This window comes from Cygnus olor, chromosome 1, assembly GCF_009769625.2.
Source record: "Cygnus olor isolate bCygOlo1 chromosome 1, bCygOlo1.pri.v2, whole genome shotgun sequence".
Lineage (NCBI taxonomy): Eukaryota > Metazoa > Chordata > Aves > Anseriformes > Anatidae > Cygnus > Cygnus olor.
In genome coordinates this window covers 97705472-97725059 of record NC_049169.1, presented here as the reverse complement: position 1 = coordinate 97725059, position 19588 = coordinate 97705472, and the positions used below count along the sequence as shown (strand labels likewise).

The 19588-nt window shown below is 42.8% G+C and overlaps 1 protein-coding gene across 1 annotated transcript; it reads right to left on the bottom strand.

The window, feature by feature from the left end:
• Nucleotides 1-258: 258 nt before the first annotated feature.
• LOC121076865 (beta-1,4-galactosyltransferase 3-like) lies at nt 259-14278 on the bottom strand. The gene is made up of 6 exons (XM_040571498.1): nt 13826-14278; nt 6954-7189; nt 5872-6062; nt 5120-5242; nt 2358-2456; nt 259-1449 (listed from the first exon to the last, which is right to left on the bottom strand). The coding sequence occupies exons 1-6, from the start codon at nt 14061-14063 to the stop codon at nt 1308-1310; spliced, it is 1029 nt and encodes a 342-aa protein (XP_040427432.1). The 5' UTR covers nt 14064-14278; the 3' UTR covers nt 259-1307.
• Nucleotides 14279-19588: the final 5310 nt, after the last annotated feature.

The window sequence follows — 19588 nt, the reverse complement described above, 5'->3', positions numbered from 1 at the left end:
TATTTGGGGGTTTTGTTCTAGAAGGTTGGTGTGAATGCTGTAGGACTTCAGCTAATGCTCTGGTTAGAGCACTGCATTATTGTATGAGATCTGTGTTTATGCCTGCTAGTTGTAAGTACACACAGCCCCTACAGGCAGGTGCAAAGCCAGCATTGGGAGAGCTGCTTTTAGGAAACTATAGTAAGAATTACATGACGAAAAGCAACTTCTGATAGTACTGAAGGATTCTCTCTGGTTGACATGTATTAGTCCAACTGCAGAGAAGAACAGAGCCTTTAATAGATTTCTTAGTGTTAGTGAGATAGAGCTTTTGAGTGAACAGAGAACAGGAACTTGACTAATATCTACACATAACAAGGTAAAATATCCCATCTTACACTTACTGACTGACAAAGATTACAAAAAAGGGCAAGGTGTAGAGAAGACTATCAGTGTTACTGTCAGGAAAGTTCAAATGCATTCCTGCCAGGATCACAGCTCCACTGACAGATTTTACTTAAATTTTTTCCTCTAGTATTTAATTTCTGAGAATTGTTTTTTATATTGAAGACAGATCAACCTTGAGAGATTATTAATGTTTGAGTAACAGCTGAAATACCAGATTAATGTCCCTATGCTGAGCAAGAAGTTAGGCTAGGTGACAACCTGAGGTTTCTTTCAATGTGAGTTACTTATAGCTATAATAAAAACACTTGCACACTGTTGATCTGGCCAGACAACCACAAATTCAAGCTCTGTTTTCATCTGATTTCAGGGCAACTTTGTGTTTTATTAAGCTCTTATTAAATATGCTAGAAAATCTTGATCCAAACATATACCTCAACTTTACTCAAATTCACAAAAGTTTTTACAGAACTGTAGTAGCTTTTAACACTGAGTTCTCTTTCTCAAAATACAGTATTTCAGAGGACTGGCTGACAGAATGGCTTGAATCCCACTTACCACTTGCGTAAGCGGCAGGACAGAGCTATCCAGCTATGGAACAAAGGTTCCAGAAAACTTGGGTCAGCTTACTGTCAAGGAGACCTTAATCCCCACAGGCTGAGGGATGAGAAGGATTTGGCTCAGTAGTTTTAGTGTTTTAAAGGACTTCTACAGTAAGCCAGATCCTGTTTGTAGCTATCACACCCTAGTTGTGAAGCCTTTTCTTCTAAATCTTGTATGCTCAGAAGAAAAGTTAAACGCATGAAAGACAACAGGATTAGTCTCAGGCACTGCAGACTCTGCACTAGAACAGGAGGTAGAGGCTGAATGCCCATAAGCATGCTGCTGTGGTAAGCTCAAACTCCACTTTTGTTCACATTCTCTTAAGAAAATGGGGGAACATATCCAATATCCACGGTGATGTTGGTATAAAGAGGATGCTTTGTCCTAGAAAGAAGCTTGAACTCTAAAGAATTCATTCCGTCATCCTTCCATGTTTTTCCAGTGTTGTGTCGGGAAGCAGGCCTGAAGAAGGAAGAATAGCTGCAGTTAGATAAAAGAACAAAGGTGATGTTTACAGCTGATGCTTTAAATAGAGGTAGCAGAAGAAACAGTCTTCCAGAGGGCAGGGGTTTAGCAGATGAAAGCTGCCAAAGCCCCCCAAAAATCCTCCTTAGAGAAGGAGGAGGCTGAACAGATCTGAACTTCATGCTGAGTGTTACAAATGAGGACAATTTGGACTGGAACCTTATCAAAAAGGGAGACTGGTGGGGTGGCAACTATGCTCTGCAAAAAAAAAAGAGCCTGGCAACAAGCAGAGACCTGCAAGTGCAACAAGGAGGCTTGCAGGAACGGTGTACATAGGCTGCTGTAAGTACACTTAAGACAGGGTTGTTATGGAAACCTGAGTTTAAGATGACAGAGGGAAATCTGCACTGTCAGTGAGAATCCTCCACCACACTTGACCCAACACCCTCTACCAGCTTTTTTGTATGAAACTGTCTCTGCTAAGGTCTGTCATGCACCCTAATCACCTCCTCCAACTGGAATATTTTTTTCTTTTATTTTAATGGCACACTGAATCTGCACAGACTGTAAAGCAAGTTTTCTTTTTCTGGAAATTGTAACAAAGAGCCTCTTCAAACAGAAACCTCTCTTCACAAGATGGACTGCGGTGGCATTTTTGAAACTGGTATTCCCTGAATAATTTGATGTTGAGTAGGAAACTATCAGAAATGCATTTACCCTTCAAATGCAGAGACATGAGCAGTACAATTCAGTTGAAGCTGACTGGGAGCTTTCTTTAAATAGCAGCATGAAAGCAGAAAATAACCAGTGGCACAAGGCTTACTTCATGTTTTGAGGAAGATGAGGGTAACAGCCTGCTGCAAGGCAAGGAAAACTCTCCCACCTGTCCCTCTCTAAACAGTTACCTTCTCCAAGGCTCTTCTGTCTCTTTGTTGTAGTTCATCATTTTGTAGCGTCCAAGGTGAGATGGGGTCCGGACAACTTTCATTCCTGCTAACTGGATCCTTTAAAAGCAAGAATGAAATGTTTGTTTAGGTATAAGGATGTACTTTTGAGGCTTAGCTATAGGGGAAGGTCAAGGGCAGAGAGGATGTTCAATGTTAATGCAATCAAAGCAAAATACAAAAGCTGAAGGGAATGAGTTTAATGCAGTGCCAAATTGTCCTTTCCAGCTGGTTCTGGCCAGGCTTAGGCTAGGATGCTCCCAGCTGCACTGTATTTTGACAGGGTACAAAGAGGATTAGCAAGTAAGGAACAAACAACAGCATACAGAGCATTCAAGAGCAACTCCCCTGCATCTGACAAGTGAGCATTATTTTCACTTCCTTGTAAGAGCAGAGCTGTTACTGCCTAGAGCTCCATCACTTTTTTCTTTGAAAAAAAGAAAAAAGTTTGCCCTTTCTGAAAGAACCCAGGCCTGAGTTTCAGAATAAAGTCAAGTCTGTTCTTAAGAAGTGCCATTGGTGCAAATAGCCTTGATGAGAGCACTGTCTTCAAGGAAGATTGCTACATACAGACACCAGAACAGCAACTGTGACCTGGTCAGCTGTAGGACAGTTTGAGGGGAAAAAAGGCAATCTGAAGCTTCAAAATTCTAAATTAGAGCTTGCTAAAAACTACATTTTGTGACTTTAAGCAATCCATTACAGACTGCATCTGTTAGCTTACCAACAGAAATTGCCAGTAATGCTGCTAGACCTAGCAAGCCTTTGTTATTGTAAGACACTGTTTATGCAAAGACAATTCCTGTGAATGTAAGAACGAATGTTTGCCTAATTTAGGTTATCTAACTGGCATGTTTGCAGCATTTGATTGCCTTCTGTTGAGGTGAGCAAGCTGCACTGAAGCAGGAATGTGCTAAAGCTGAAAGAAGCTACAGAACTGAAAGTATTTGTTAGGCTGGAGATATCAAATGATTACAACATTTCATTGACTGACATTTATTTCAGTTTGGCAGCTTTTTGAACATGACTTATCGTTTTGATTGAATGTGCAATAAAAAGAAACACTAAACTAGCTTTGTTGCAATATTAACTCTTTCGTTAGGTTTAATGCATTCATTCACTGTTTTAGGAACCCAGGTTTCTCTGTAGCTGATAATGTTAACACAGCAGCAGTTCCAGTTAGAATAGCATTTTATTCTAATAAAAGTTAAGTCCTGATGTTTACTAGGACTAATTTAAGTACCACAGTCCACCAACTGTAAGTAGCAGCCATAATTATTATTTTTGCTAGTTGTCTTAATGAGCAGTATCCCAGCATGAAATCTTTATATAGGACTTCTGGACATTTCACTGCCTAAATGCTGATTAATTTTTTCTCTACCTTAAGAAGTCCTTTAGCACTCCTAAAATCTAGTCCCAGTAGGGTTATCAATCTGGTTATCCAAAGCCAGCCATCTCAGTCCTAGCTTTCCAAGATGAGACTTCAGCATATGAATAAAGCATTAGTTAAGTCACAGTCTGTGGATTCCACAAACCTAGAACCCTGTTTCTCTGAAAGCAGATACTTGTGAGAATAGCAATGTAAGGCTTACTTCCCTTTGAGAGGGGGCTATTTTGGGATCTACATAACCTGCTTGCCTTGAGCCACTTCTGCAGGGAAGTGTGCTCTCATGCATTAATTGAGATGACTTTCCCACTGGTACTTGAAAATCAAACTAGAGGCTAAAGCTGTACTGAGAACAGCTGAACAGACCCAGCATTGTAATGGTCAATTTAAAGATCTGTTTTCTAGGCATTCTGTTATTGTAGTAAGTGCTGAATCTCTAAACAATCATCCACCATTTCAACTAGCTTGCCCTGAAAGGAAAATGAGGATTTCTGTGTTAAACAAACTGATTGCAATTCTCAGGAGAAAAAAGTGCTTTGTAAAGCCTTCTACAGTTCTCAACCAGAAAACTCCACCAAAACTGTAATTTTGCTAGTTTTCAAGACCAACAAAGCATAAAACTAAACTGACAATAATGGCCTTATAAACCACCCTGTAAGCTTGCCTCAGTGCAAGACAATGAAGATGCACAGTGCAACTACAGAGGTTAAAGAAGATACAAGCCATGATTTTGTACTTGAAGAATTTGCATGAGGCAGAGTACTTGAAACTAAACTCATTGTATTCACTTCCATAGCATGCTGCTGCCATGGCAACCACCATACAAGAAAAAAATCCTGTCAGATCTTGCTGTCACTGACTCGGTGGTACACAGATTTCTCCATTGCTCAGCACAGAAATCAGAATTCCTTATGTTCCTTAATTCCAAGTATTGGTGACTAGATAGTATTTAAAGCAACCTAGGTTGGCAACTCTTTGGGAACTGATAAATAAAGGGAAAAATCAGGGTGGTTCATAGACTCCTTTCCTTGGGGCTGTTCATGTCAATGAAATCACTTGTCAACTACAAGCAGTTACAATCCCTTGGAAGCAATCCTGAGCAAGTGAAGGCACTAGGATGTTTTACCCCCCAGTATCTGAGGAAAGCTTTGTCATCCCATTACACAATAATTAGTCATAGATACTGAGCATTTTCTGACAGCCATCATGCCCAATGCCAATAGCATTTGGATTACAATGATGCTGCAAGCCTGTTAAGGAGCCACATCTTAGTTCTTTCTTAGAATAATGCTACATGTTTCACTCGACACCTGGGTTCTGTGGCATGCATCGGTACCTTGTAGCAATGTCGTCGTTTTCACCACCACTGCCCCAGTATGTGTTTGGAAACCCATTCATCTTCATGTAGTGCTCTGGAGTCAAAGCAGATACGCCCCCAAAAAAGGACTTATATGGAAGACTAAAAAGAGAAGGGAAAAAAAGGATCAATATTGAAGGCTAATAACCAGTCCTTCACAAGCAAATAACACAATGCAAGTCACAGACATTAATCTCATCCCTTACAGATTATTTGTAGAAGCAGATGGATGCAGAGTGGCTAGTTTAAAGGTACCCCCATTGAAAGTTTTAAGCCCAGAATTAAGACACACTCATTATTTACTGAAAGCTAAAGCATTAAAATCAGCGTAATTCCTGCCTCTCCCTCCCCCTGCATAGGTCAAGGTAAAGCTGGTTTTAAAATTAACTTCAAGTTAGTTCCGAATACCTACATTGTTATCATGCATCTTCCATGTACTCCTGTAACTCCCACCCCATGCTTTTTATCCTGGAAAGAACTGGCAGATTTCTGATTGCCTTTATTTGCCAAGCTAAGCTAACAGTGGAACAGGGAAATACATGCACAGAACTGTTCATGTTACGTGGCTTAGGTCAGCCATACCCCTTCCTGGGGAAGCCACTATTGCAAAAACAAAAAATAAACCCCCCAGTTCTTAAAGGTTGCATCTTTCTCTATCCATATTCATGCCATCTACCTGGAAAGAGAACCCATTAGGATACAAACATCCCAAATCAAAAGGAAGCACTTACTTGTAATGAAACTTATCGATGGCACTAGCCATGTGTTTGGGATAGTATTCATCACAAACGTAGAGATTATAATCGTTCTCAGGTACTAGGTCCACGTCATGCAGAAGAAGGCAGTCCCAGTCTTCATCCTTCAGGGCTTCCCGGACACCAATATTAAGTAACTTTGCTCGGTTAAACGTACCATTCCCCACCTGGAAAAAAAGCACCACACCCTAAGTTGCTTCACCAAAACAACAAGAGGATAGCTTGATTAAAACTGACATTAGTGCAAAAGCCTTATCAATTGGGTGACACTGGAGTGTATCACCACTGGCTGAAAATTTCATCCCTAGACTCTGAAAGTTTTACTCCCTCTCTTCAAGATATTCTCAGGAGTTGTGATGTGTCAGGGGCCATACACCATTGGCATACGAAGAAGACAGACTTTTAAGAGACCAGGTAAGTCAATCCTCAGGTCTGTGCACGCACATCAACACTTCTGTCCTGACTACTGTTTCCTAAGGCTTAGAAATAAGAAAACGGATCCCTGTCACAAACAAAAAGCTTCCTTTCTCCCCTACTCAGCTATCAGTTTCAATTAATGAACCCAGAACTGTCCCCCTCTCCACTGATCTTTTGCAACACCAGTCCCCCATCAGCTAAGTCATGGCTGTTTGCCCTGCATAGGCTGACACACAGCAAGGTCAAGCCAGATGTTTTCACTTAATGCAGTCTAAAAATATCTGATTTGAGTTTAGCATTTAGTCTTAACAGTTTTATTCAGTAGCTATACTGACAAGTCACTGACAGACAACCCACATTCAACTCTTGAACTGCTGAAAATACAAGTTACCGCTTAATGACAGCTGTATCCCTCTGGAACTAAAAAAAGCACAACAAATCAATAGCAGAACAATGATCTTGACAAGTGGTAAGATATTTCAATCAGCAGTAGCCATGGAGGTACGATGGCATATAACTGACCTGCTCGACCCAGGCATAAAAAGGTACTTCACGTTACAAGATTCACATTTCTTGCTCAGAACCTAACCCTTAACTGGAAAGCTCAGCCCCACCACCAGGCAGATCTGATTTAGGCTTACCTGCTGAATCAAGTAGATTCTGTAACTGAGCTGCTGGCGCTGCAAGAAAGGATGAATATAGTAAAGAAGATGGTGAAGGTACTTCTCCTGGTTGCTGTATGCTACAAGGATGGCTGATTTGTAGCGGGCCAAGCAGTGAGGTGGTCTGTAGAGGCCTCCAGACTGAACGACAGGATTTTTTTTGATGATCATTCTTTCACTAGGGAGCACCCTGAAGGAGATGATTAACGGACCAACTGTAAGGAGAAAGAGAAAAAAAAAGAAAAAAACAGAAGTAAGCTCACAAATGCTTCTCAACTTTCATTTAAAAACACTGGATGAGTTGCAAATGGTTACTGCTGAAGACACTAGCCCTGCCCTGGCAGAGAACAGTTACCACCATGCACACGTGCCTGTGTGACCAGTTCCAGCACCACCCACCGGCCAGTCACCTCACTGGGGCTCTGCACAGAGGAGCACGGGGCCATTAGGCTACTTGTCAGAGGGGCACCCAGAGCCCTGTCACAGCCAGCAGGGCTCACCAGGCTCCTGTGCTTCTCTTTTTCCTGGTATTGGCTCCCTGCTGCACAAGCAAAGCTGTCTTGTGTTACTTAGATGGTCTCCTTGAATAAATGTATTCCCTGTAAGAGTACAGTTGAAAACAAATCTATGACAGGCTTTTTCTTTTGGTTGCCCATATGGAAAGAGTGTCTGAGGCTCTTTCGGAGTAGATTTGAGGACAAAGACATCCAAAAAGATAATCAGCAGGTTGGGAGGAAATAGTTTAAAGTCTGGATGAATATAAATTATTTAGGAGATACAAATGGCATTTAGGCAATGTTAGCTTTATCTCAAAAAAAAAAAAAAGTTTTAAGTTCAATTTGATGTTATAATCACATGCCACAAGGGCTGTATTCACGCTTTCCTATCAAAATTTTAGGAGAAACAGACAGGAGAGCTGAGAAAGAAGGGAGATGTTTCATATTTACAGGAATAGGCATGGAGCAGCAATATAAGCTACGTAGGATAGTTCCTCTACTCAGTACCTCAGTTTTAAATGCAAAACATCCAGTGTGTTCAGCAGTTTTTACCTGATCAGAAAATACACATTTCTCTGCATTTCTATCTCAATTTTTCAGAATGAAAAAGCTTGACAACAAAAAAACAATATTAAGTATCACTTTTTTAACACAAGTCTTGCACTATAGCAATATGAAAAACAAAACAAACAAATACTATGGTTATTCCAATACCTGTTCTTCTGGGTAGTGAGAAAAGGCTCCAGAATTAGAAAAAAAAAAAAGGTTACATTTGTACACAAATCAGCGTATCTTAGTGGTTTCCAACCACTGTCATCTTCTCTAAGAAAATAAAGCACAAATGCAGAACAAACAAGATTAAATCTATTATTTAAATAAGCTAGGAAGAAACCTTTTACCTAGATCGCAATTAAAATCTGACAATCACAAGATCATGGTTTTAAGTAGGCCCAACAATCCTCTGCAAGTCATGCTACTCAAAGACAAAATACTTTTTACTCCAGAAGCCTGTGAAACAAGTTACTTATTTATTTTTACAGGTATAAATAAGACTTCCTTTCTCTTCCAAGCTCATAGTTAATCCTGTGACTGTTTTGAAGTGAGCTTTCGGTATCTTCTAAGCCAGACTCCCTCTTCAGCACTGAAATAAATTATCCTCTCTTGAAACGTCTGATAATGAAGCCTGGGAGAGAAAGAGTAAGTATTTAGGCCTGGTGTTTAGTAGCTTTCATTTCAGCAGGGAAACGTACAGGTTTGGCTTAAGTCTAATGCATATTTAAGCAGGTGAACCCACAAGGTATTTCTTCCAGCCCATCCTATGTGCAAGTCTCTGCTGCAAATAAGACAAAGAACTGAACCTGCGTTCACCCACATCCTGTCTAACTGATGGAGACGAAGCAGCACCCCTCCACTGGCTGGTTCTTTTTTGTGCAAGACTCAGGGAGTAACTTTGGAGTAGGACTGAAGCTGTCCATCCAGAGCCAGAAGTTGGTATGCCTCACATCTCTGACAGGCAAACCTCTAGTCAGTATCAGTCTCCTTTTCCTTCTAAAGGAGCAGGTGTAAGAGCATTTCCTGAAGATCAATAGGAACAGCCACTGATCCCATTCCTTGCACAGTCAAAAAAGGGCTAGAGGATTAGTCTTCGTGAATCCCACTTTATAATTTTTGCTGTTTCATTTTGTTTGTCAGCAAGATCTTGCAGGTACTGACTCTTACACATCGCTTGTAAATCCTTCCTTCTGGAAGGATTCCCTAAATTCCCCCAGAACTCATAGGCAATTCCATTTTGGCTATGTTACCCTACGCAGGAGACTGGAGGATGCTGCTGTACTTGCCCATCTGAAGCTGAAGAGTAGTTCTTCAGAGAATCACGCTGTGGGTTCATGAGTTTAGGTCACATTTATTATTACTTTTAGGCAGACAGTTTCCTGTACTGCCTTTAAAGGCCACCGCATTTCAGTCCAACACTGTTTTAAGCCTGTAATTTATGTTGCTTTTCAGATTTATGAACTCCCTGATTATCAGTTCTTTTAACTAAAGCACCATTAACCACCAATTTGATGACAACTGGAGCTTGCTGAAGAAACGTTATCTTCAGATTGGATTTCATCTACAGATCATTGCTCCCAGGCAAACATAAAAAAAGGAATTAATCCCTTTTGTTCTCCCACAAAGGCATGTTTTTGTTTTCCCTAATACAATCCAGGCTATTTGCATTACAGACTAAGATTCTGTAGCAATAATCCTTAAATTCCAAAATTAGATCTGAATTTAGACACAAGGGGAAGCATAAGATAACATGCATGATCTTCACTCCTGTCGTCTCCTTCCATACACAAACATATGATTCATGAGGATAACACCTGAATTTATCCTTTTTTTCCAGATGTCATCTTCTCCTGAGCTGCCTGGCTCTATACCTTAAAAAAAACTCAGCTCAGAAACTCAGCATATGTCAAGCAAAAAACAACAAAAAAGTTAAAGCCTGTAACATATCCCCCAAACCTCTGGCTGCCCTACACCTTGGCTATAAACAAGTTTCTGGCTCTCTGGTCTCCTTCCTGTCCAATTTCAACTAACAAACAGCTACTGCACTGTAATCCAATTAATCCCACACGTGAACAGAACAGTTGCAGGCTGGCCCAAGTAGGGAAAAATAGAACAGCTGAAGCTTGTTTTTGGGAAAGGACAAAAAACACCTTGGCTGTGCTAGAAAGCACAGCGTCCCAACTCAGACAAGGTACAAGATCAACCCCTTGATATGTCCAGTCAATTTTCCCCACAGCCTGGTTCCTTAGCTCCTTCTGTGTCTGCATCTCCACAGGGAGAGCGTTTAATTGATATGAAACCTCAGTGCACAGAAAAATAAATGCAAGTCCCTGCCCATATTTTTAGCTGGTGCATGTGACAGCATACTCCCTGCTTGTTTTACTTTCTAGGCAACACATCTGAATATCAGGGGACCCATTAATTGTGACCAGATCTATTCCACCTTAAGAAAGGCACTACATGACTTCTAAACACCGTCTTGCTATACATTTAATTCAGAATAAGCAGCTTTAATAATTGAGTTCAAGAAGTAAAACTTGCACAAGCTAAACAAGCTGTAACAGAAGCATGGATAAATATATCAGTGAAAAAGTGCAGCAGCACACAGTACATTACTGTAGTCATATTGTATAATTTTGCCACTATCTGGATGAAAAAAAATAAAAAGCAGACTGACAGCCTTAATTTAAGCATCAATTTCCAATGACAGAACATGAGGCTGCCTCAACAGCAGCTAAAAATAAATCTCAGCATTATTACCTTTTCACTTCCCTTTTAAGAAGAGCGAAGCTCTAGTGGGAGAGCACGCATTACAAAACGCAGCAGGAACAGCTCATTGCCACAACAGATGGTCACGCTCGTGAAAAGGTTATGACAGGAGTAAAAAGGAATAACTGCTACAGGAAGGGCCTGAAAAAGTTCTTCCACTGCATGACAGTATTTAAAAAATCAGAGTTACAGATGGAACATGGAACTATTAAGGCTTCAAGAGCCAAATTAACTCGTTCAGCACACACCATGCATGAAGTAAGGTACCCCTCCAAAGAAACTAAATCAGAACCATCTGCCATCAAGCTTTTTCCTGGTAAAAGGAAACGATGAACTGACAGAAACAACACATCTCACACGCAATGTGAGAACACTAAATTTTGAGTTTAAATGCTACTCAGTTAAGTTTGAGCAAGAGCAACTCGAGCATAAGAATACTTTGCTTTTTCCAAAAACAAAGGTGGAAACAGGCAACTGGTTATTTGTACAGAAGCTTCAAAGGAACTGAAGTAACATAGTCACAATATTAACGAAGACATTGAGTATCCAGTACAATGCTTTTCGAGTTATGGACCACAAAAGGGTCAATGGGCACCACTAAGCGTTAAAAAGCTAAGTCCAGATCTTTTTCCTAGGCAGAGATGTTAAGCAATTACATTTTCAGTTAATTCTTACTCCACTGCCCTGGAAATGGATTCAGGTAGCTGAAAAAAGACAGATGGAGCTGCAATCTGATCTTCTGTTCAAGCAATTAGTTAAATGATCTACTGTATACATAAGTGGGGAAAGCACTGCACTTCATAAAAGCCCTGATCCAGGAAACATTTATGCCATTTGGCATTCTTCCAGTTACTTTAACATGTTTTGGAGTGGACACAGTGAATTATTACCAGCTCTGAATTGCAGACTGGAGTCCACAAGAATTGATTTGAAATCTCATTTAATGGGTTTATGAAATTAATATTAATCGTTTTCTCTGATGTAATGTTTCCGAGAGAGATCAGTCCCAGGAGCGATGGTAACAGCCAATCAAGACAGTTGTAAAGTATTTATACGTCTGTTTTGTATGTGATGGGCACATATGAATAAAGGGCAAGCACCTCGCAGAGCAGCACACATTTTTAGAAGGAAAAAGAACAAACAACCTCAGAAGAGTCTGGCATATACCAATAACAGAAGGAAAATCTTATTTCTTGTATTTAAAAGGTAATATCACCTAGTAGTAGCAGAATGTTTGGTTTTCTTAAGCTGGAACTGTATCAGTGCTCCAAAGGATTATTTCACAGCAACGGTCTTCATATGCTCAATTCTAACTTTTGGAGATAGTAAAAATTTCCGCAAAACTTAGTAAAAACTTCCACAGTCACTTTGCCTCATTTTTTCTTAGTCAACTTTACCATTTGCTTCCGTCTGTAACTAGCATTGTTTTCATTTTAGCTCATGCAGGCCAACCCACCCTCTTCTTAACCTTCCCAGAGATGGAGAGAAGAGGTCTTAAGAAGATTTCAGAGCTTTGAAAGCACCAGTTACTTTAACGTAGTTTTACTTTGCATGTGCCTCTTCCATGTGCATCATCACTACTCTTGCTTATCTGATTGTTTGCAGATGAGCTGCACAGAATCACACTTTTTTTTTTGCAAGGTGCAAGTACATTTCTGCTGTGCTTTCAAGTAAAACAAATGAGTCTGAAACACAGAATTGTAGCTTCCCAAAACAACTGATGGGTTCTGGTTAGAGGTGAACTGAGACTACACTAAGACCATTACAACTAGCACTTGTGCAAAGAGGCTCCGTACTCTCAGTATTTCAGTCACATACCAGAGCTGTTTCCAAGAGAAGTACTGAAGCACATACCCAAAAGTTATACAACTTCATCATACATACTGCATGGATTTCATTGAACTTCAGCAAGAGGAGGGAAGAAAACTCTGTGAAAGAACATGCATCCTTATGAGGATTGAAGAGTCTAAAAAGGCTCATATGGAGCACCCCAGCAAAGCTCTTTAATCTAAGTAAACGACACAGGAGGAAACGGAGCCACAGTTTCCCACAATACTTGCACCTGTGAACCAAAACCAAGGCCAGCCACTTTGCTCTCACTGGGCTCCATTTGCAGTCAGCTGCTTTCCTAGAACACCAGCACAACTTAGAAGTACTTCACAACTATTGACACGCAGGACCTAAAAATCACAGAAACCAGAACAGTACAGATAAACAGACAAGAGTAACTTACTGTGTTGTAGACTCAGAAGCAGAAACAGCCAAACCAACTGCATGTGCATGCTTACAGAACTCAGCTGTGCTCAGCTGCCTGGGTAGAAGTGCTCCACTAATCCCAGAGATGTGCCACTTCACCACCAGACTTGCTTTAGGGTTTTGACTTTACATCCACTCAAAGTTTCTGAGCTGTTTTAGCAGTGCAACAGCTGAGTTCATGCTGCCTCTAGGATCAGCTCTGACCTGCTGCAAGTTGGATGCAGTCTTTAGACTTTTAAGCCTAATGGAGGAGTTTTTAGGTCTAAATGACACATAATCACGGGCCAAAACAATCGCCACTAAAAGCAAGGTGCCAAGACACACTCTCTTTAAATATTTAGAATACTTAAAGCTAACGCCAATGTATATTGAATTACAGGTTTGACATAAGGCTGAAATAAAGAAACCAGGAGTGAGTCGGCGAGCACAGAGATCAAAATCCCAAAGCACAACTGTTGGCACGCTTCATATAGGATGACCAAGCTTGGGGGGAGTAAGGGAAGAAGAGGAAAGCTTTATTAGCTTGGTATTAACGTTGTGCTTTGGTTTCACTCGTTTCCCTACACAACTTCTAACCAAATCCTTAGTATGTGAAGTTTGCAGATCACTGAAATACTTTACCTAGTGAAACCGATGAAAATGAGTTAATTGACACTGTAAAGTTTTGTCAGTGCGAGTATAGCACTTTTAAAGCAGAAACGCTTGAAAAACATGCACTTTATCTTCACGAAGCGCTCCCTGCTGTGAAGCACCCGGGCAGCAGCAGTCGGTACGTACCCAGCAGCGGTGACCGGGCCGAGCAGTAGGGCAGAGCATCCTCGGCGGGGCGGCGGGCGAGCAGGCTGAGGTTGGCGTACACGTCGTGGGGCTTGGAGAAGTCCGGCACCTGAGGCGAGCCCGACAGCCCGCGGAACACCCCGGCGGGGCCCCCTCGGTACAGGATGAGGATGAAGAGCGTCTGGATGGCGAGGAGGAAGAGCAGAAAGCAGGGGTTTTCGACGCGAGGCAGGGACATGGCTCTCGCACCCCCTCACACCGGCACCTCCCGAGGCGGCGCCTGGCTCTGCCTCACGGCCGATCCCACCCCTTCCCGCTGCCGATACCGCCAGGAGGGGAGCAGCCGCCTGCGGCCCCCCGCAGCCCCGCTCCGAGCCCCCAACGACCGCTCTAAAGAAGGGAAAGGAGGGGGCGGCCGCCATTTAACGTGCCCCCGCCCTTCCCGTGAAACTACAGCTCCCAGCATGCAACGCGGGAAAGGGCCGTGCCAGGCTGTGCTTTGCCGCCGCCAGGCATGCTGGGAGATGTAGTCCCCGCCCGCCCCCCCAGCGCGGCCCTGGGGCCCTGAGGGGTAACGGTGCTGTGGGTGGGAGAGGAGGCGGGTAGGGGGACCCGCTGGTGTGTCGGGCTGTCACAAGTCATTTATTTATTTTTTATTTTTTATTTACGAGGTACTTTGTGCATGATTCCTGTCGAGCAGCTTTTGGGTAGAAATTAAAATTCCATGAAAATGCTGAAAATACTGTAATATTGGCTTTCATTAGTTAAAACTTCCTTGGAGTAGTTAGCCTGGTGGTGCATGAAACAGTTAGTCTGATGGTACAATAAACGTGTTGTTGTTTTTTTTTTTAATCATATTGATTTATTAGGGAAAGGTGATGGTGTGTGCAGTGTGTGAAAAGGAAAAGGGGAGTTGAAGTAGCTGTTTCTGGTCATGGTGTTTTTCAGGATTTTTGGAAGAGACAGAAGTCATGCCTGACATGGCTGAGTTTCCCTCACAGGTGGGGACAGGGAAAGCTCTTCTGCACTTCCAGCGCACAGTCACTGTCCTGACTTTAATGACTGAATTGAGCAAGATTAGATCAACTGAAATAAATACACAGCTCTCTACCTGCATCTCAGGAGACTACAGAAGCATTTCACTTGCATAGACTCCACAGTGAGGAACCTCTTTTCATTGCCTCACTGCCTATAAAAACTTTGGCTTTTACATCCCCCTCTTTTCTGTTTGTTTTCTTAATGAAATGGGGCATGTGTGATTGTGCTGTCAGTCATTCTGCCTTCTCTGATAATGGATTTGTAATGTGTTGTCCATTTTCACTTAAGTTTGACAGAGAAAAATAAGTCTTCTGTAAGAAGCCATCTAGGAAAAGGCAGTGGCAGGATTTGCACTGGGGAAAGTAGTAAAAAACAAAATTTGCCCCTGCAAGAAGGGGCAAGCCCCCTCAGCTCGGCCTCCCATCCCATTCCAAGACAAAGCTGTCCCATGTGCTGGCTCATCAGTCAGCATGCGTGGCTCCAAACCAGGCAAAGCAGCTGCTAACAGGAGGTGGCATGGGAAAAAGATGGGGTTAGAGGGTGGTACCGTGCATGTTGGGAGTACTCCTGCTTCAGAGCTGAATGGAGGGATGTAGGGGGACACATCTAAAAGAGACTTGATCTCATTTATTCTGCTGGACAGAACAACCTGTTACTACATGAGACCTGGATGTAAACTATTGCCATTTCACATTTAATTTTAAATAACTTGTTGCGGTTTTGATGTTGTTGTTTTAAGGAAAAATGTATTTAACACTTCTTTTGCTGAGACTGTCTGTTTTTATTGAAACCTACCCAATCCTGCAGCAAAGTCTGCTTTTCTTGCACACTACTTTGAAGCTCTACCATTTGCGTTCTTCCTGCGGCATTCTCTCCATTACCATGGCAAACACACCCTGCTTGTCTTCATGTTCATAAAACAAAGTGATGCTCTCTGTTCTTCTGAAAGCTGCAGTGAGTACAAAGCCATGGATGGGAAAGAATTAATCTCTGCGTCCATCACAGGGGAACCCCTGCGTCTAAAACACGCATAGGAACCAAGATTTTAGTGCTGTGACATGGGATTGCCGGCAGTAATTGTTTTAGGAGCTGGTACTGCCTGAATTTACACTTCGCTTGCAATCCTCCCTTGGGTCACAGTGGGAAGTAATGGTGTAGGAAGAATTTGGGCAAGGCTTGTCTGCCTGCATCCATTTCTGAGGCATGGAGAAGCCAGAAATGCTGGAGCTGATCTGCACCAGCAGCTCTGCTAACTTACTGGCCATCAGGTGTAAAAATTATGACCTCGTGCCTGTTCTGGGGCACAACAAGGTCAGCTGGAAAGGCAACAGCCTGCTCCAAACCTCAGTTCAGCCTATGTGCATATGTATGCTAGTTTCATGGGAAAATAACATGTAACTAGCCAGATCAACTGTGCACAGAGGGAGCCAAACAGCATGTGCTTCTGTGCTGGCTGGGAGAGCTGAAGCTCCAGGAACATTTCCTTCAAGATCCTTCCAAAACCAAATGCAAGAATCATGATCCTTCTCATTCCCCTTCTCCCATTGTCACCAAAATGGGTGGATCAGAAACCACCACAAGCCTTTTTTTCTCACAAAAGAGCAAGTGTGGACTGGAGAGCTGAATGCAGATCAGAACTTGGTGGTGCCAGCAAGCCCAAGCTTTTTCAAGGTCACTGCACTCCTATTTTTTTCCCCTGCTGTAGAATGCTGGGGGGGGATTTGAATTAAAAATGAATTGGATTGCTTAAATGAAAAAACAACAACAACAAAAAACACCAACAAACCAACCTGTCTCCACTGAAGCATGAAAGGGAGATGGCAAGCATTTTAGCAACCCCTGTGCGCAGATGTATTGAGGGCAGTGATGGAGGAAAACAATGTGAGACTGGATCCGTAAGGTGCAGGAACGGGGCTGTCTTGGCAGTCAAAGGTCTGCCTTTCTCATTTTCACGTCTGCTTGAGAAATTAAATGAATGCATAGGAAAATAAAAAAAGACAAACACCATCTTCAACAGAGCTTGAAATTAAGTTTGTGCAGGAGCCTCTGGATGTCCCAGGGGAAGGGTCTTCCCCTCCCTCCAAGTATAATTTCACCTCCAATCAGTCCTGAATGTGATGAGGGACTGAGAGAAGTACCTCACCATTTAACAAGATTCATTCTTTCTTGCTCTTTCTTTTCCTCCTCTTTCTCCCTTCCTTAACTCCAGGGACCTGCACCAGTTCCCAGCTGAAAATGCAGCCGTGTGGCTGGGAAGCTTAGCCTTGAAAATGCAGGGCTCAAGAAGGGGAAGAACTTGTACTGGCGTGACAGAACGATACCAAGCAGGGTGCTCTGCCAGTGTCGGTCAGTGAGTCTTGTCCACTGCCTTCCCTGATCCCCAGTTTTTTTTTTTCAAGGAAAGCAGCATTAATCCTTGTGAAGGCACTGCAGAGGCTTTCAGCCATCGCTGACAAGCCGAGCTGTCCCTCTGTTTTGGGGGGAGTGGCAGTTTTTTCTAGTAGGGTGGACATTTCGGAGACCTTTGGCCACCACAGTTCTTTCTCAGCCTTTCACGGGATGTTTTGCTTGTACATGCCACGTTGCACTTTAAGCAAAACCTTTGTGAACAGGATTTTTATTATATAAGCAGCTGTGGATTTTGCTTGTACTCCAGTATGCTAAATTTTTTGTGATGCTTCCTCAGAATATTCCTAAAAGTGTTTCCATGTTTGTGAGAGGTAGGTCCCTTGTTGTAATAAAAACAAAAAACACACAAAAAGCATCAAAGTTACAGATAGCTGATGTGAGGTGCCTTGGCCAAATGACAGAGTAAATCAGTGAGAGCAACCTGCTTGCCCATGCCTGCTTTCCATTTCTTCCTGTCCTAAGCAACTGCTTCATCCTCCAGGAAGAAGGAAAAAGTTGAAAAACATCTCTTGGGAGGTTTCATGGCCTCCGGAACCATTTGGAAGAGGCTTTTCACAGAGCAAACAGGCCAAATGGGTGCATGACCTTGGATCAATGTTTGCTGACACCTGAGTTGTCACCCGACCGACAGCTTGCTGCTAGAGATGCCGTAGGACTATGGAGCTTACGCTACGTACCCCTGTTCCCTTCTGTCTCTTTCCTTCACCTCCATAATGCAGACATCAGTCTCAGGGACCTGAAATGTTTTTGCTTGAAGTTCTCTTGTAGCATCTGGGTCAGATGAAGACAGAAGGGAGTACCTTTGGAATGAGAACAACTAAAACCAATACGTTTTCCATGGGAGTCCACTCTGTTTTCCTGGAAAAGAAGTAAGCCCTCGTGCTGCAAGACAGACAACGGTGTAATATTGTACTATTCACATCATATTTAATAACGCGCTAGTACCATTCAATATAAATAAATAACCATTAAAAATTACTTCCTTGACATTCTCTTTCTTCTGTCAATTGTATTTCTGCAACAGGAAATGTTAGTAATATTCATCGGTTGGTGAACTGGATGAATTTCAGAGAACATGAGTATCAGATACTAATATGCTAGTAAAAACCAGGCACTGGGATGCCTCCTCGAAACACATCGGGCTTGATCTGCAGCTTTATTGCACCTCTCATTCACTTTCCCTGAAGCCTGTAACTCTCATTGCTGCTCCACGCCTGGGCTCTCCCACCAAGCTCTGCTAACAAACAAGCATCTGAGCTGGTGGTGTCTCTTGCTGACCTACCTGTAGCCGATGCACCCAGGCTGGCAGCAGTCTGTGCTGTCCTTAGTCTGCTCTACAGGGAAAGGAATATTTGTGCTGAACCGGTTGAAACATCTGCTAGCCTGGGGTAACAGTTGTGTACATCCACACAAGGTCTTGGCCCTGAACAATTTAGTGTCTGGCAGAATTTCTTGGTTCACAGAATCCCTTCTCCACGGGGTCAGACTGGGGCAAGAGTGGAAATGGCATGAAAGGGACAGTCTCAGACAGGCACTGAGCGTACCATATCACTGCAATCCAGGGTCCCAGGGGGAAAAATAGGAGTAATAATTTTGCTTTCTTATGGGGACGTAGCGAGAAGTCATTTCTAAAAGCATGCGTGCTTTGCAATGGGAGCAGACCCTCGCTACAAACATCCACTGGCAGTGCCAAAATCCTGTTTAGGCCCTGCATGAGATAAAGGCCAGGGAATTAATCACCATATCCCCTCCTTTTCATACGGGCAGAAACCCTGCCCATCTTGGAGGGGAAAATGGAAGATCATAAATCATCTCCTTTATTCCCTTGCTCTCTGCTCATGTACTAAAACCACAAAGAAGGGGATGTAATCTTGTTTTAATGGTGTGTGGAATCACTGGGCCCGCCTGCCTGATGGCAGGGATGGGTCAGCAAAGCCCGCTGGAGTGCAAGGCCTGGTTACCTCATGCAGAGGCCGGGACATAAAGCTCTGAGCAAGGCCTGGTTACCTCAGAGGCTGGGACATAAAGCTCTGACAAATGGATAATGAAGTGTCTGCAGAAAGCAGGCTTCCTTCATGCTGTCCACTTCCAATATGCCATACCCTTGCTCTGTAGGGACCTTTCTAGGGTCTCGAGACGACACAGTGTTCATAGCCCATTCAGTATCCCTTCGGTGCTGAGATGCTAGCAGAGTGGCCTTGTCATAATAAATGCAGCCCCCCTCTCTCTCTCTTTGCTGCCTATTCTTTGCTTTCTCATGCCTTCCTCCCCACTAGGATGCATCTCGCTCCCTTTGCCCTTCCTGTACTTTAACCC

Coding starts and splice junctions, on each gene's coding strand:
- LOC121076865 (XM_040571498.1), bottom strand. CDS start 14,063: ATGTCCCTGCCTCGCGTCGAAAACCCCTGCTTTCTGCTCTTCCTCCTC. Junction 6,063..6,953: donor GAATCTACTTGATTCAGCAG/GTAAGCCTAAAT, acceptor CTTTTTTTCCAG/GTGGGGAATGGTACGTTTAA. Junction 5,243..5,871: donor ATCGATAAGTTTCATTACAA/GTAAGTGCTTCC, acceptor TTCTCTTTTTAG/TCTTCCATATAAGTCCTTTT.